The sequence below is a fragment of the Mustela nigripes genome, chromosome 8 (genome assembly GCF_022355385.1).
Source record: "Mustela nigripes isolate SB6536 chromosome 8, MUSNIG.SB6536, whole genome shotgun sequence".
NCBI lineage: Eukaryota > Metazoa > Chordata > Mammalia > Carnivora > Mustelidae > Mustela > Mustela nigripes.
This window is the reverse complement of record NC_081564.1, coordinates 70,246,835-70,262,905: the sequence shown is the minus strand read 5'-3', so window position 1 is coordinate 70,262,905 and position 16,071 is coordinate 70,246,835. Positions and strand designations below refer to the sequence as shown.

General features: G+C 38.9%; 1 protein-coding gene across 1 annotated transcript in view; it reads right to left on the bottom strand.

Annotated features, from left to right (window-relative positions):
• Positions 1-16,071, bottom strand: part of DCC (DCC netrin 1 receptor) — a 771,150-nt gene that overhangs the window by 325,052 nt on the left and 430,027 nt on the right. Inside the window, exon 8 of the mRNA XM_059408072.1 lies at positions 13,767-13,923. Within this exon, the coding sequence (XP_059264055.1) occupies positions 13,767-13,923 (157 nt within the window). The remainder of the gene's footprint in view (positions 1-13,766; positions 13,924-16,071) is intronic.

The window sequence follows — 16,071 nt, the reverse complement described above, 5'->3', positions numbered from 1 at the left end:
TTTTTAAAAATATTTTTTGTAAGATTAATTTTGTTTTCCAAGAGAAGTTAAATTTTAAAAGTGGGCATAACCAGAAGTATTGAATAAGTTCCAATAATGGAAACAGTAACAACTTTTAAAGGTGGAGGCTTCACTGACAGCAAACTGAGAAGGAATTGGTGTTCTCTGTGTCCCACAGGGTAGCTGAACAGCCCTGTGAAATGTGGTGTCCTTACTGCTAGTGCCTGGGCTTTGTTGCCAGGCTGCTCTGGTACTTCCTCGGGTCCTACAAGGGGATGGGGGGTGGTCTTCAAACTGCTAGAGGCATACTAAAGCATTCTGGGATACGGGCATTTCCTGCCTGTTGTCCTTCACAGATTTGTACGGTTCAAGCCCCAGAGATTCGCAGGCTTTTGATCATTCCTTTCATGCTTTAAGAGTTCAAAAATAAAACATCACAAATCTTTTCCCAACAAGTAAGTCACACCTGAGTTTGGAAGAGCAATGTATTACTCTGTGTTTCTCTCATCTCCCAATAAGCCAATGGCAGCCACCTGAAGTGGTTATACTCTCCAGAGTCCTCACTTGCACCAACTGGTAATTAGGATTTTCTCTCTGTGCACTCTGGTCCATGCTCCTCTGTCAATGGGCAGGTAAACACCCTAGGGTCTGAAGAACAGAGACCAGTAGCTGTCAGGCGTTTGCCCAACGACTGGGAGGGCTGTTCTGCCTCTTATTGTACCAACTACCCTTGGAAAAGCAGCAGGGGCGCAGACCAGCTGTCTCTTGGTGAAGTTCTCTCCTCTGACTCTGAAGACATAATGTCTTCAAATTCACAGAGCTCAGAGGCATGGTCTGTGGCATCAGAATATATTGTCAGACAAGGCTTCATGACTTCCCTTCCCTTCCCCAGACTCTGAGTGGGTAGTGCGTGACTTGGGCAGGTTCAAAATTAGTTGACTGAACTAAAGGGAACAAGTCACCTGTGCTTTCTAGAATCCATTCACTATAAATCCATAAACTGAAAATCCACAAAGAATAATAAATAAACAAACAAATAAATAAATAAATAAAGTCCGTTTCCTTCTGCTGGTTGAACACAACTGTGGGCCACTTGCCTTCTTTGACCCTTACATGGAGACCAAGAAGAGTTTCCAAATAGGAGAAATTTCTTCCTTGTAAACTTGAGTTTACTGGAGTAAAACTTTAGGTGCTTTAGATCACCTAGTAGAGACTTCTTAGACAATACTATCTATGTTCTATAAACATATTCTTGGGGTGCCTAGGTGGATCATTCAGTTAAGTGTCTGACTTAACTGGATCTCAGGGTCTGAGACTGAGCCCCTTGCTGGGGTCATGCTCAGCATGGAGTCTGCTGGTCCCTTTCCCTCCCACTTTACTCCTCCCACTGCTCTCTTTCTCTCCCTCTCTAAATAAATAAAATCTTTAAAAAAATAAATAAAAGCAACTCCACACTCTGTGACTTAATAAAGAGGATGCTGCTGCTTTTCTGAGATCAGATGGTGAAGTCTTAGGTGCTGATACATTCTGAGGCACAAAGTCCAAGATGGCATCATAGAAGGCATCCTTGTACAAGTTGCATTAAGACCTAACTCCGCTTAGGCTGTATTCTTCTGTGCCTGACATCCAGCCCTGCTCTGGTTTGTACTTACAATGTATTGTATTAGAATAATAGCTTTTTCTGGTTTTTTGTTGTTGGTGGTGGTGGTGATGGTGGTTTTTTTTTTTTTTTTTTTTTTTTTTTGATCATTGATCTTCCCAGTTCTTTCTTCTATTGATTATGGATGGGCATACTCTTCTAACATCTGTAGTCTGTAAACTCCATGCCCCAGACTTTGTGCTGGCTGCCATTCTATGGTTAATACATCTCAACTCCTTGTGACAAGGTCTGAAGACCATCAAGATGAGGCTCAAACATTTTCACACTTATCTACAACAACTAACCCTGCCCCACAATGCCATATCCATCTCTACTTCTTGGTCTGTTGCCATTCTGCCTTTCATTAGTTTGGTTTTATTTTGTTTTATTTCAATTATCCTGGAGTTACTGTTTCCTGACTTACAGTTCCTTCTCAGTTTGGCAAAAGCTTGTTCATTTCTCAAGCCCAATCCAAATAAAATCTCTTGACTGAAGCTTTCCTACTATCATGTCCTCTGATTCCAGCAGCATTAAATACTCTCTTTCATGCTTTTGCTCTTTTGGTTTATAGATCTTTTGTAGCACACATCACATTGTATTACTAGGGATGCCTGTCTTTCACTCAGTTGTGAATTTAGAAGAAAAGCCATATTCCACTCACATTTTCACTCAGCATATGTACCCACTGAATATAAACATGACTATGTTGCTGGTGCTCAAAGATTTTTAAATGAATATGTAAATAAATGCAAAAATGTTCATAGAATAACTGCATACCATTTCCACATAGTGTAATCTCCACAATGTTTAGAGCGCTGGATCTGATTCCAGTTTTCTATCCCATCTTAGCTGGGTGGCCTTTGGCATCATCTTCCTGAAGATATTTCGCTTTCATCATTTGAAAACAGAGTGGGATCTACTCAAAGTAGCCTTTCTAATCTAATAGTCTTTGTTGGGAATAGAAAATTGTGTGTGGATGTGTGTGTAATTGAATTCAACACTTCTGTATTTACATTTCAGAAGTAAGTAGACTTTTAAAGATTAAGCATGATACTGTTTCTTACTGGATCATTTGTAACAACATGTCTCTAGTATACAAATTAAGTAAACCATATTGTCTTGCCCAAGTGCACCAGGGAATTAACATTTAGTTACAGCTGTGAGGTGAGCAACGAATGTTGTCTTGAGGTATCAAACACCTAATTAGTTGCTTAAAGGGGGGTGAGTTACAGTAATGGTACTTTATAGAGAAGGAACTATGTTAATTTTAAAGGAAAGATTTTTAGCATCCCCGTTTTATGTACTCTGCTTTCACTCTGATTTTTTTTAGTGACAACAAAAATGGTGCAATGATGAGAAGATTTCAAAACTGAAATATGGTGTCTACTAAAATAAGGCTCAAAATGACAGCAGCAATAGCTTATCCAGCACTACATTCTTTATTACCCTAGAGTCATAGAGTTTGAAATCAAGAGCTATCTTGAAGGACAACTGGGTTCATAGGTGACTTGCCAACAGTTAAAGCATAATGGAAAATGGAGATCATTTAGTTGGTCAAAGGTATTTTGACTAAATTTTGGCTAAAAATTGCTTTTTTTCTTGAATTGTTAAAAAGCATAGTCTGAGGCACAGACTTTTAAAAAATTTTAATTTTCTTTTTTTTTTTTAAGATTTTATTTATTTATCAGAGAGAGAGGGAGAGAGAGTGAGCACAGGCAGACAAAATGGCAGGCAGAGGCAGAGGGAGAAGCAGGCTCCCTGCTGTGCAAGGAGCCCGATGTGGGACTCGATCCTAGGACGCTGGCATCACGACCTGAGCTGAAGGCAGCTGCTTAACCAACTGAGCCACCCAGGTGTCCCCAAAATTTTAATTTTCAATTTTCAATTTAATTTTCAATTAAAATTTTTAGCATCTAGTAAACATTCAAGGGACTAGTTATGTAACAAGTAGCTACTGCAATAAAACATTAAAAAAAACCTATCGTTCATGGAAAAAAAAAAAAGCTTTTTGTTTCAAATTGTTAATTTTATTTAGTTTTAGCCTCTGTCCCTAATAAATATGACTCAGTTCTGGGTCCTTTTCTTGCTTTTTTGGAGGGGGGAGTTTGGGGGGGGAGGTTGGGGAGCTGACCCATTTTCTCCTTTGAAACCTGCAGTTACCATCCATATGCTGACAAAATACTGACATATTTACATATTTCTGGCCCAAACTTCTCTGAGCTCTAGCCAGGTTCCTTATTCCAAAGGCCCTACTTACATTCCCACTTGAATGTATGTAAAAAAAAAAAAAATTGTCTGAAGCTGAATTTATGATCTTCATTCTCAAGCCTGGGTCTTCTGCAGCACCCTAATGTCAGCGGCTTACCCTCCCATCCTTCAATTTAAATAAGCCTGAAAACTAGGAACTATCCTTGCAAACATCCGTTGTCTCACCATGACTGCCAATCTGTCAGCTGCTATCAATTTTGCTTCTTAAATATCTCTAGAATAATATTATTTCCTCTGCTCCGTCTCCACTGATCCACCATCCTCTCTCACCCGGACTTCTGCAATAGACTAGATAGTTTCCCTGCATCCACCGGGATGACCACAGGGGTCTAACTTCCACACTGCAGTTCCAGTCCTCTTTTCAAAATACAGACCTGATTATGGCCAGCACATTATGCACACATGTCTTCTCTCACAGAAGCACATTCCTTTCCTTTAGAGCTCTTAATTCAGTGTGTAGTTATATATTCCTCAGTGGAATGATCCTCCCGACATTATTAAACTGCCTCCAAAGAGGCTGTTGGCTTCTGTATTATTCTCAACACAGAGCCGGACACATAGTCAACTCACGAGTGAATAATGGGTCATTCATTTGTATATGGCTTTTATAGAGGGCATGTTTTATTTTTCCGTATACATTAAGCCCATTGGAAGAATTAAATCACTATTCTCTTACTCAATGATCTAAGGACATTTCGAGGTAGAAAGGACAGGGCTTTACATTTTTACAGAGAAGCAGAGTGAAAGGGGGGCTAACTTGACCAGGCTGTAAGCCAGGACCACAGTGTGGAGCTTTGGATTCTGAGTCTTGTTCTCTTTCCTTCACAACACCCTCCCTTCATAACGAGCTTCATCAGCTGCACAGCCCCAGCACTAAAGAGCAGGGAAGGAAGATGTAAACACCGTGTTGGAAATGTAATGCACGATGAATTCTAAGATGAATCCTCCATGTCAATCATGCAAAGGCGGCCCTCTAATCCTGAGCAGGGAGCAGAGGTTTTCTGAGGCAGCACAAAGCAATGTAACGCATACCGGGCTGCAAGTTGGAAGGCCCAGTCCCACTTTTGTCCTGCCGCAGAATAGGCATGTGACCTTGAGCAAGTCAGGGGCTATCTTGGAACCTTCCCTGCTTCATTTGCAAAGTGAAGATACCAGTCCTTTATCTGCCTACCTCACAGGGTTATTGTGAGGATTAAATTGAATGATGCTCATAATGTGTTTTAATTCTCTCTTCTGAACTCCCACAGTACTTTATATGTATGTCTTTTAGGGGATATCTTTTACTTTGTATGGTACCATGAAAGGTCACTGGACTAGAAACCTTGCATTTAAATCTTTCTTCCAATATTTACTAGTTGTGTAGCTTTTTAGCAGTGGTGTTTTTTTTTTTTGTTTTGTTTTGTTTTGTTTCAGATTCTCTGAACGGAGTGAGGCATGCTGATCAGTAAAATGGAAATTATCATACCTGCCTTATCTGAGGATCAAATGGGCTAACATTTATAAAGTGATAAAGTCCTCTGTACATATACACCTGTATTTCATTGCTCTCCATTTCTAATACACACAGTCATCCGCACATAGCACTGGCTGACAAGAACGGAGTGCTTTTGGAACACCAGGCAATAAACAAATGTTTTAGGCACTAATGATTTCTGAAGTCATCCTAGGCTTACATGTCAATTATGATTATTATCCCATATGAAGGATCTATCTCACACGACAACCACACAGCTAGTAAAATTCTGAGCCAGGATTGAAACCCATGCAGTTCAATTCCACAGCAACATTACCTTAGGCTTCTGGCTACCCTGTGTCACACTCCATAAGTGACTTTAGATTATGAAATGGGAAGTATAGTGTTCTATACATGTCCAAAAAGTTTGCTACTGTGTCTATAATTGCTAAAGAAATGACGCATACCAACTTAGCAATTAAGTCAGAAAGTTACTGGAAAGAAGTCTATGGAAGAATTCATGTCATAATTCTGAAAATACAAAAAACAAAATAAACAAAAAAAAACTCTGATTCTCTTCCAGGTTAATCTGTGAGGAGCAAGTCAGTCCAGTGACTGAGAACACCTGCATCATATCCTGGTTCTACCACTTACTAGCTGTGTATCAGAGAAGAAAATGTCTTCTTTAAGCCTCATGTGGATAATGTTTTATTGTGAGGATGAAGTAAGACAATTTATGTAAGAGATGCTTCCCCTGACATCTGGCACAGTAAATATTCAATAAATACTTTCTCTCATCATGAATGCTTACTCTATGGCCTTTGGCGTGAGACTTACTCCTCCTCTGAGTATCAGTTTCTAAATGTTTAAGTAGCAGAAAGTTGTACTATGATTCCAAAGATCATTTTATATTCAATGATTTTTAGGTACAAGGAAGGGATAGCTGGATAGCTGGGAAGTCTGGCTTTCAGGTTTTGGAATTTATCCCACTCCCTGACTTATGAAATGAAAGCACCCAAGGGGCTGAACAAAATAAAATAGAAAAAAAAAAGATGTTAACTATGGCACTTGCATTATTGACACCATTAACCAGTCAGACAGATTAATGATAATCTGAGCTAGAGTCATTTGCCTGACAAAGTCATTACTAGTCTGAGGCAAATGTTAAATCCACTACCTTTTAAAAAGCTATTGTGTTAAGGAGCTACATAAAGCTGTATGAGCAAATGAGCATCACAGCTAGCCGCTCAGAGACATATGGCATATATTTGCTCTAGTTGAGAGCCAGAAAATGAACAGGGATATTGGAATCAAATCTCAAAAATCAACTTTTATTTTTTCTCAATTAAAAAAGTTTTTATTGAACTCCAGTCAGTTTATTCATCCTCCTCAGTAACACAATTTGTTTTATTGGTTAAGGAACTACCTATTAGGAATACCACATCTGTCTCTCTGCCACTTGATTCCTACTAGTTCCAATCAATGAATGTCTACAGAATTCATGATACTAGACACTTGGGTATGGAATTATAAATAAGATCTAGTTTCCATCATCAGGAATGGAAACATGCATGTACTCAAACACACACAAAATTGGCCAGAAGGTAGGAATAATATAATCGTAATCAAAGCATAAGGGGGGGATAAAGGAAAAAAGACTTCTGAGTTGGAGGACTGTGGAGAGATTCCTATAGTAGTTGACATTTCAGTTGGGGCTTCAATTCAACAAATAGTTTGTGAGTGTTTATTATGGATTCCAGATTGCTCTAGGTGCTAAGAATAGCTCAGGGAAGAAAGGAGATAAGAACAGCCCTGCTCATATGACGCTTATATTCTGGCACCAAGAAAGGGGATTGAGGAAACAGTAAGTACAAGGTGATAAAGCCATGGAAAAAATATGAATGAAAAAGGGCATCGGGAATGATAGAGGTCAGGTTAAGGCATCCAGCAGAAAGTGCCACTCATCAAAGACTCAGTGTAAGTTACAGAATGATCCACGTAGATACCAAGGGGAGGAACATTCTAACAGGTTGATCAGCAAGTGCAAAAACTTGAGGGAGGAGGGTTCTTGGTATATTTTGGAAACACAAGGAAGCCAGTAAGACTGGAGAGAAGTGAGAAAATGGATAAATGGTAAGAATAAGTGATGAGACTAGGAAGGTGACAAGGGACCAGGTCTGGAAGGATATCTGCTTAGTCTCTGTATGAGATAGAAGTCACTGGAGGGTTTTGTAGCAGGAGGATAACAGGATCTAAGGTATGTTTTAAAGGATTTATTCTTGTTGCTGTGGAGAGAACAGCCTTGAAAGGTTATTGCAATAGTTCAGATGAGACTTGATGGTAATATAAAGGGGCAAGAAGTGGTAAGATTGCGTATATGTTTTATTTTTATTTACTTACTTGGCTTTATTTTTTTATCATGGAAAATTGTAAGCCACACACAACTAGACAGAATGAGAGGATGTACCACTTTATTCCTATCACTCAGCTCAAAACTGAAAATCTTCAGTATTATTTTATAACAAATACCAAGTATTATATTGTTTCCATGATTTAGGATATATTTTGATAATGCTGCTAAGACTTGATGATGTTTTTGGTTATAGGATATAAGAAAAAGAAAAAAATTAACAATTACTCCAAGGATTTTGGCCTGAGTGATGAGAAATATGTAGATTTCATTGAGACAGAGCAATCTCTGTAATAATAAAGTATTCAGAGGCAGGTTGAAGGAAAACAAGTATTTGGTTTTGCTGATAAGTTGTAGATGCTCATAAGAAATCAAAAGTTAAGAAACCAAGACAGAATCTGGATATTTGATATATATATATATATATATATATATATATATATGTATACATATATATATATCAAAATATATGATGCAGATAAAATGTCAAGACCAGAGCTACAAACTTGGAAGACATCAGCATACTGACAAAATATAAAGTTACAAACTGGATAAAAAGAGATCTTCAAAGCCTGAGCCCTGGGGCAATCTAATATTCACAGGCCAGGGGGGATTTGAAGTAAAAAGTAGAAGCTAAAAATGAGTGGCCAGAGGGATTAGAGTAGAATCAGGAAAGTCTGTGTAATAGAACCCAAGAGAATGATAAGTGTCACAAAAAAGGAAGTGATCAAATATGACAAAATTTGCTTACTGCCCAAGTAATGTGAGGACGGAGAATTGACTATTGAGTTTAGCAACATGGAAGCCACTGGTAAACCTAGATAAGAACAGTTGCTTGAAATTAGGGACAGAATCACGATTAAAATATTAGGTAAGGTATTGGGGCGAAGTTAGACAACTCAAGGGGATTTGTTATGCAAGGGAACACAGAATAGAGTGCTAGAGGAGGGAGAAATGGGATTGAGGGAAAATTCGTTGAGATGGAAAATACAACTGCACGCCTGTATGTTGACAGACATGATCCACAAGACTGAAAAACATTGATAATGAGGGGAGAAATGGAATCGCTGAAGTTTTATTCTTTTGCTTAAAAAAGGATGAGATCCAGTGCATAAGTGAAAGTTTGGCCTTATTTGTTAAGAGTATGGGCATTTTTTATAGAAATTTGAGGAGACAAATTATATGCTGAAAGACACATTGGGTAGGTAAGTCAGATGATGATGATTACCACATTTGAGCCTTATTTTCAGCTTCTTTCCCATATTGTCTCTGAGTGCACACTATTTTGAGCCCTTCCATTCTGCCCTATGCTGTGACTTCCCTGGATGCTTTGCTTCAATTCCTCCAATTAGTTCTCATAGCAATTCAGAGAGGCATAATTCATCTTCCCTCTATCCGTCACACCAGAGAGATCTTATTTTCATCTTTCCCATATCTAAATGCTCCAAGTCACACATCTAATAAAACAGTAGTACCTTTTTCAAATCCAGCTGTTTAGGCTAAGGTTTAACCATGATAGGTCATAGGAATCACACTCTACCTATGTATAGATTGGATATAGACTTCCATTCAAAAGACTTTTTCAGTTATTATGGGCATGTCTTTATACAGAAATTTTATCATACCTAAATTTGAGAACATTCACACTTTTTTCACAACAGAGGGAGTGATCCTAACTGTATTTCAGGACAATAACTAGAGACAATGAGGAGGATGGATTAGAAGGCAAGAAGCTTTGTCAGAGATCTGATCGGTGATGATGGAGATGACAGAATAAAGGGGCAGAGCTGAGCTGTGGCCAAGGTAGACTTGACAGGACACAATGACTAATGGCAGAGTCGAGAGGCTGGGGTGAGTAAAATATGACTTGGGTTTTTTGTTTGGTCAACAGGATGGAAGGTACTAACATACACCAAGAAAAGAGAGGAAAATATATTTAAGGAGGAGATAGGATGGTTTGGGGCAGGGTAAATTTAAGGTGGCTCCAGGAAGTTCATACGACTGCATGAAGATAGTTGGGCAAGAATTACTACCTCCAGTTTTCTTAGCTGCATACACTGAGATCCAAAGACTTATCAGGCTCATGATAAGGTCACAGAGTTAAAGAGCTGCAGATGAGACTAAAATGAATGCCTGCTTCTTTGTGGTAATGAGTGATCTTAGGGAACACAGGCTATCTGTGTACTCATGTTTATTTCTTTCATTTTAAAGTCAGGTCAAATTATGAAAGAAAAAAGAAACTTAAATATGACATACTTTATTGCTGTGGACTAGAGAGGGAAGCATTTTGAGACACAGCATGAACGAAGTTGTACTATCCCTTCTGCTTATCGTACTGCACTAAAGACCACTCTGGTCAGCCCAAGCTGTATTGAGCTTTTTGAATCCTGAGGGGTTCTTAAGGATCACTATGAGTTTAGAGCACTCACACATTGGAGACACTATATGAAGCCTCACACTTGAATCCTGGCTTCTCCCCGCACACTTTCTACTGATAACTCAATTGGCACTGGAATACCTGGGACAGCAGTCTACTTTGTTCTTCTACAGAAGAATGGATGGTGAAAGCCAGGATGTGTGAACTCAGCCCTGTGAACAAGTGGGTCTCACTGGGCCACCTGCCATTTCTGTCTTTCCTTCTACTTCTGTCACTTTCTTTTTCACTTTCCCTTTCTACTTCTCCCATGCTGTCACCAACCCCCAAAATACAACATCTATGTAGATCCGTCAAGCAGATCACATTTCCCTTGGCTGGCAAACTTTACAGAAAGTGAATGCAGTCTGCATTGGAAGGATGAAAGAAGAAGCTGCCACATCCCAGAAACCCCTGCCTACCAAGGGGAGTCCATTTTAGACTGGTTCTAGATAAGAGGCAATTTAATAGGGAAGAAAAGATGTGGATCTCAGGATTTAACCATATCAGCAGACCAATGTTCATGCACATCCTAGTTGCCTTACCCAAATCCTCACCTCTTGAGGAGCATAATGATGACATTCCAACCTTGTGTGAGACACAGAGTAGGTTTGCAGAGTACATTTGTAAATAGGTGTTGTTCTCTACAGAATTTGAGGATTTGGCAACATAGTGTTTCTCTGAAGAAAACTGGGCAGATCTCTTTGACTGCCTTAAATTTGGGACACAGAAAAACTAAATGTTGATGAGGAGGATAGAAAGTTAAAAAAAAAGCCCAAGGAATAGAATGGAAAGGTCTATTAAGAAAGCCGCATGCCTTGCTTTTCTGATTCCTTATTTTTTTAAAGTTTTTATTTAAATTTCAGTTAGTTAACATACAGTGTAATATTAGTCTCGGTGAATGATTCCTTCTAAGTGGAATGTTCACAGAGTGGCTTTATGCTTTAATCGTTAAAAAGAAAAGATTTTATTTATTTATTTGACACAGAGAGAGGGCACAAACAGGCAGAGTAGCGGGGTGAGGGAATGGGAGAAGCAAACTCACTGCTGAGCAGGGCACCTGATGTGGGGCTGGATCCCAGGACCCTGGGATCATGACCTGAGTCAAAGTCAGGCACTTAACCAACTGAGCCACTCAGGTACCCCTATGCTTTAATCTTAAATAAGATTTCCTAAACACTGAACATATTCAAATATACTTGCTCAACTGTCAATAATTATATATAATAATGATACCAATCTTACAGGCATTAAAATAAATATTTCCAAATGTCATTTCAAACGATATGGCTACTAGGTATTACATGAAAAACTCTTCTGTTATGGCACATCTAAAATGCTGGGCAAATTATTAAAAATCTTTTTTATTTAAAAAGGCGGTTTTTATCTGTAATATATTGGCAGCAAAATAAGAGAATTATCATAGTGAGAAAGCAGACTGTGGCGCAGGTATTTGCCTGAGGGTATGTGCGTCTCAATAGAAGTCTGGAGGGAGGAGTTTTAGAACCGGTAGGAGAAGAGAATAGGAAATGAAGCTTGCAGATAAAGAAGGGTGTACAGTCTGATTAGAGAACCTCGCATCAGCCAGGATCCTAAAAGAGCAAACCTCAGTGGGTGAACTAGAAAATGAAATTAGGCTCCTGAGAGAACAGGTGAACATATGATCCCAGTCTTAGCTTAATTGGAAATAGAACAACAACAAAAAAATCTGAGAATTCCTTTCCACAAGTCTGTATTTACCTGTGTGAGTTGATATGTTAAAAATGGCAGGAAAAAAATGTTATCATACTTAGTGGTCTTTCTCATGTTCAATAAAATATCAACATGAGACTGGTATGGACCAAATAAATCTTAACAAAATTCTGGTTTAACATGGTCTCATTTTGGTAAAGCGCATTCTCCCAAGATTGTTCTGTAATACTTGGTCACAAAAATCTCCCTCAGAGAAATTAGGATTAGAGTTAACAATCAAGAATCACCCATTTATGAAAACAAACAAGCCATTATGAGTAAAATTCAGCAGAAACAAATCATTGAACTAGACTCTCAAAGACTATAGATACTAGAATAATCAACCATGGAATACAAAATAAGTTAATACATTTAAAGAAATAAAATAGGTATTTCACAGTTTCTTCTTTTATTAAATTATGTTCTTATTAAATTTTTATTTATTTGAGAGACAGGCAGGGGCAGCGGCAGAGGGAGAGGGAAAATCTTAAGCAGACTCTGAGCTGAGCATAGAGTGTGATGTGGGGCTCAATATCATAACCCTGAGATCACAACCTGAGCTGAAACCAAGGCTCAGATGTCTAACTGACTGTGCCACTTAGGGGCCCTCACCATTTATTCTTATAGAAGAAATTGGAATTTACCCAATATCTATGTTAGACTTACAAATCAAACTTCAAAGTCTTAAAATCATGAAACATTTCAAAGAGAAAGTGTTGAGAAAAATCAAGAATAATGGATTGTGATCTTGAAACTAGACATATACAAAATACTCTTGTCTATAAGTGACAAGTAAAAAGAGGAACAACATGGGGCTCCCGGTTGGCTCAGCAGGTTAAGTGTCTGACTCAGGTCATGATCTCAGGGTTCTGAGATCCAGCCCTGTTTCAGGTTCCACACTCAGTATGGAGTCTGCTTGATATTCTCTCTCTCCCTCTCCCTCTCCCTCTGGTCCTCCTCCCAAGCTCTCTCTCTCTAAAATAATAAATAAATAAAATAGTTTTAAAAAGGGAGAGAAACAATAATTTCTACCAAATATTAGATACTCTGGTATGATCTTTACATATGCAACCTAATTTAATCCTAACAAAAACTTTGAGAGTTAAGCATTATTATTCACTTTTTATTATACAGTAAAGTCAGGTTCAAAGAAGTTATGCAGTTGTTTTTTTTTTTTTTTTTTTTCATAGGAAAACTTTTTTATTTTCAACTCATTCCCACTATTCTGGTTAATTTTTTTTTTAATTTTTTATTTTTTATAAACATATATTTTTATCCCCAGGGGTACAGGTCTGTGAATCACCAGGTTTACACACTTCACAGCACTCACCAAATCACATACCCTCCCCAATGTCCATAATCCCACCCCCTCCCCCCAACCCCCTCCCCCCGGCAACCCTCAGTTTGTTTTGTGAGATTAAGAGTCACTTATGGTTTATCTCCCTCCCAATCCCATCTTGTGCAGTTTTCTTGAGCTTACATGATATCAAGGGCACTCTGGCTACTGTGGTTCTTTCATATCCTGCTCTGTTAATATACAGCCTAATTCTGTTCTCTGCTTAGCACTTTAAAAATAAAAAAAAAATTAAAAATACCTGATTATTAAATATTCACATGCTTGTCTCTTTTAAAGGAAGTTTATTATCAAAGACTTTATTTTATTCTATAAACAATCCCACTTTAAAAAAACACACATAGTCCACGGAGATATATTGTCTTCGCTTACAGATGAGCGATGGGCAGAGCTGATTCCACATGGTCTCCAATGCCGCTGCTAAAGATCCCCTGCAGGTGCCTTTATGCCACAGTAGACATATAAAGAGATGGCAGATTATGTACTGGTGGCACTTACCTGTTGTCACCTTCTCTGGAGAAAAAGACTGTGAAGGTCTGAATGTTCCCTTTTGCTTCTGCAGGTGGACGCCAGCTGAGACGGACAAACCGACTGGAAACCAACACGGGGACCACATCTCTGGGAGCGGAAGGAAGGACATTGGAGCTTGGGATAGCTAGGGAAGAAGAAGAGGAGGCTGTGAGAGAGGTGTTGGTGCCATAGATGGGAAATGTGCAGGAAGGCAAAACCAATCTATTAGCAAACATAGAATGGTCCATTCTAAAGGAAGGAAGAAAAACAAGGGAAAGCAAACTGTGAATGGAATCAAAGATATATTAGAATTTCTTGGACCTTATGAAAGGTGGCAAATTAATAACATATATGACTCTCTTGCATACATTACTCATGGGATCTGTAACAAGTAAAATATTCTGTTTAGGCATGACACAGAGAAACATAGCCATGGATAAATGCCTCAGGTAACCAAGCAGTTACTGTAAAGCCTTATTCCACGCTGAGCCTGTTTACCCTGTTTTAGATACAATTTAAAGTAACAAGAAACCAAAGTTGATAGAAGCTAACCAAGAGCAGAAAGAGTTCTTACAGACGACCTGCTAGAAAGGAACTGACAGAAAAAAATTCTACCAGACCTAAAGATACACAAATGTTCTATCCTTGTAGAGTATCTTTGCATGTATGGCAAAATTTAAGAATTGTTATTCACAGGAATAAATCATCCACATTGAAGAACCCATTTTTTAAAAAATATTTGGGGCATTTACAATCTATAATGAAATTTTCTATTAAATGTGTATATTCATAATTCATCTTCTTATTTTTTCAGGTTCCCAAGGGTAGGAAACATATGTTTCATTTTGACAGGTGATTTCTAGCCCCAGATCACAAGGACTCATTTGCCTACATTTAATCTTCAAACTGGCTTTTATGGGACATTTTCTCTAGTTCTTACCAAAATGAGGATTCGTCCTTGCATTCACTTTCTCCAGGGGCTGGCTGAGTCACTATTCCGACTGTGCACTACACTCCTGTTAGCAGGAAAATCCACTGGGGTCAGGGGGGCTGTATTACTTCCTAATGGTTCCAGAAACATTATCAATTGACAATACATACCCTATATAGAGAGAAAGAAGTTTTAAAGAACTACAGAAATCTTTCACAGTTGTTTCTGGCTCCATATCTTCTTAGCCTACTTCTTTATAGGTAAAATTTCCCCTTGATTTTTTGGTCAACCCAGTATTTGAAACAAATGGTGGATTGGCAGCAAGTTAGTCAATCTTATGTGGCATAGTGGTGAGCAGAGGGAGAAGACTGATGCCTGGATATGTAGCATCTGTCTCAAAAATGTGGGTGATATTGAGCCTCCTGACAAAAACCTGTAGTTCCACACACCATGGACATCTCATACTAGTACAGCTATGCGAATTTATCTTCCCCACCCCCTTCACTGTCCACTCAGTGTACTTCTCCACTTGGGTTGCTCAATTCAGTTGTATCTACACCTTCCTCACAACTGTATAGCCCAGAAATGCAAAAGGTATCTCCTACTCCTAACTCTCTCTCTCACTCAACCTTTCTAGAAGTCCTCCAACCCCGGACATCTGGTAAACCTACCCCATGTTAGCTCTACCACTACATCATCATTCTACCACTACATTATCAACTGTGATAAGCACAGTTATCTCTGCTTTCTCCAGCTCCTCTGCTTTCCTTCCACTCATCTCCCTCAAATGTACTCTGTGTACAGACAGCATTCTGAATAAGCTTATAAAAAGACACATCTGGTCATATTAATATACTATTTATTTTTCCTCAGTATCTGTTCTTTACCTCAGGGAATCACCAAACTTTGAAATGGGTCTACAGGCCTGGCTCCTGTTTATCCCTTTTCATAGTTCGGCTTCCTCCACAAAGAGGCTTAAGACACAGATTGAAGCACAAAGAGTTAATTTGGAAGTGATCCAAGCAAGCTGGGAAGTGAGACGGCAGGGAGTGAAAGCTAGAAAACGTGACTTATCTGGCAGTTAGCACTGTGGGGAACTGGATGGCAGCTCCATGTGGGGCTCTGCGGGACAAGGTGGCACTGGCCTCTAGGTTAACTGTCTTGAAAGAAGCACGCTAAGGTATTTATCCACTACTCCTCCACCACCGATTGAGGGTGATTCCGAGGGCCATCCTGCATAACAGCCTAGTGTGTTCCTGTTACCAGAAAAATACCACTTTGGGGAAAGGCTTGCAAAGTTTCCACAATAAGCAGCATCCATTAGCTCCACTCATCAAAAAAAAAAAAAAAAAAAAAAAAAAA